The sequence below is a fragment of the Malus domestica genome, chromosome 05, assembly GCF_042453785.1.
Source record: "Malus domestica chromosome 05, GDT2T_hap1".
NCBI lineage: Eukaryota > Viridiplantae > Streptophyta > Magnoliopsida > Rosales > Rosaceae > Malus > Malus domestica.
This window is the reverse complement of record NC_091665.1, coordinates 15114424-15116435: the sequence shown is the minus strand read 5'-3', so window position 1 is coordinate 15116435 and position 2012 is coordinate 15114424. Positions and strand designations below refer to the sequence as shown.

At 43.6% G+C, this 2012-nt stretch overlaps 1 protein-coding gene across 1 annotated transcript; it reads left to right on the top strand.

Moving 5' to 3' along the window:
• The first annotated feature begins 561 nt into the window (after positions 1-561).
• Positions 562-1219, top strand: LOC103427258 (zinc finger CCCH domain-containing protein 4-like). Its single transcript, XM_008365325.1, has 2 exons — positions 562-843; positions 1031-1219. The coding sequence occupies exons 1-2, from the start codon at positions 562-564 to the stop codon at positions 1217-1219; spliced, it is 471 nt and encodes a 156-aa protein (XP_008363547.1).
• The last annotated feature ends 793 nt before the right edge of the window (positions 1220-2012 follow it).

Below are 2012 nucleotides of genomic sequence, written 5' to 3'. Positions count from 1 at the left end.
ACGATACATCTTGTGTCATTTACATTTCTTGCAGATTCACAGTCGGATTTACGTTGTTCTAAGACCTCCGGTTTTGTGCATCAACATTTAGCGCCGTCTGTGGGAATCGAAACGAAAAACTATGTCGGTTCTCTTTCAATTTTTCACCTTCACCACGAATCTGCAAAATCATAAAACAAAAAAAGAAAAAAAAAACTCAGAAACCCAGTAACCTTTCTCTTTCTCTCTCCACGCTCACCAATCTACTCCAAATTCTAAATTCTAGAGCCATAATTGTCTCATAAATGGAGGTTTCCTTACAAAGCAACCTCTGGGATAGTGTGGTGGAACTGACCAAAAGGGCACATCAAAAGAGAGAGAGAGGAATTAGGTTTTGTTCTGTGAAGTCCATCCGCCATTGATGATCTCCTTGCTCGCAAATGTAAAATTACGTTTCCCTTGCGCTTCAGCTCGCACTCTTCATCCTCAAACGTAGCCGTCGCCGATCTTCAGCTTCAACTGCTAGTCACTTTCGGTCGTCGCGTCACCGACATCAATTAGCCAAACTTATCTCCGGGTAATATGGCACACAGTTTGCTTAAGAATGTGGAGGCAGATGGTTGGGAACGATTAGATTTTCCCATCATCTGCGAGTCATGCTTGGGAGACAATCCCTACGTCCGGATGACACGAGCTGATTATGACAAGGAGTGTAAGATTTGCACACGTCCGTTCATAATTTTCAGGTGGAGGCCTGGTCGTGATGCGCGATTTAAGAAGTCAGAGATTTGCCAGACGTGCAGTAAGTTGAAAAACGTTTGTCAAGTTTGCCTCTTGGATCTCGAATATGGCTTACCAGTTCAAGTTTGAGATACTTCTCTGGCCATCAGTTCTGACTGCAAGTTATCTCCGGTTCTAAGACCCCTCCAGTTCAGCCCCGGACCCATGACTCTCGTCTCCAACTTCTTTTCCGACGGCGCCGACGACTGCAAGTCCTTCTCCTAGTTGCTCGCCAGAGCCATGACGTCTCCATCATCTACCACCTGTGAAGGCTCAGACAATCGACGAGCTCCACTCGCTGCAGAAAAAGAAGTCGGCACCCACCACCTCTAACAATGGCACTTATGGTGCTGCTTTTGCCATCACCATCTCTGAGGAGGAGCGACACAAGCAGCAGCTCCAGTCCATCAGTGCTTCTTTGGCATCGCTGACGAGAGAGACGGGGCCAAATGTGGTTTGATGAGACTCAACTAAACAGTCTGATACCCCCAAGGTTTCGTCGCACGTGTCGCACCACCACCACTGCTCACCCATGCTGTAAACCTGTAAAAAAGAAAAGCAAAAGATAAGCCTATTATTATGATTTCTTTTGTTTACTAGGTGAAGAGACAGCGGTGGAAAAGAGAAAAAGAGAAAGCAAAAGCAAAAAGCAAAAGCAAAAAGAGAAAAGTAAAAGCAAGGAATAAACACCCCACCTGAATTATGTGATTTACTTTTCTTGTTTTTGAATGATGTAATTTATTTTTCTTATCTTTCAGAGACATTTGTATAAACCCCATCAGAGGGTAATAAAAAAAACAGCAAAGCCCAAAATAAATGGGCTGGAATGTTATGTGGAGAGCGAAGGCCCATAAGCCCAAAATGGCACCAACCAAGTGATCAAAAGACGCCCAGTACTCCACAATTATTCGGCAACCTGCTGTTATTACCACCAACCAGGTGATCAAAAGTATGCCTAGTACTCCAAAATTATTCGGCAACCTGCCGCTATTACCACCAACCAGGTGATGAAATGTACAACCCGTACTCTAATATTATTTGACAACTAGCCATTCATGCTACCAACCAGGTGATGAAATGTACAACCCATACTCTCCTTCATGCCACCAATCAGGTAATCAAAAGTACGCCCAGTACTCCAAATTATACATGAGCATTACTCATGTCATTCATACATAAACATTCATGAGCATCACTCATGACAATCATAAACATTCATGACCATTATTCATGAGCATCACTCATGTTAACAT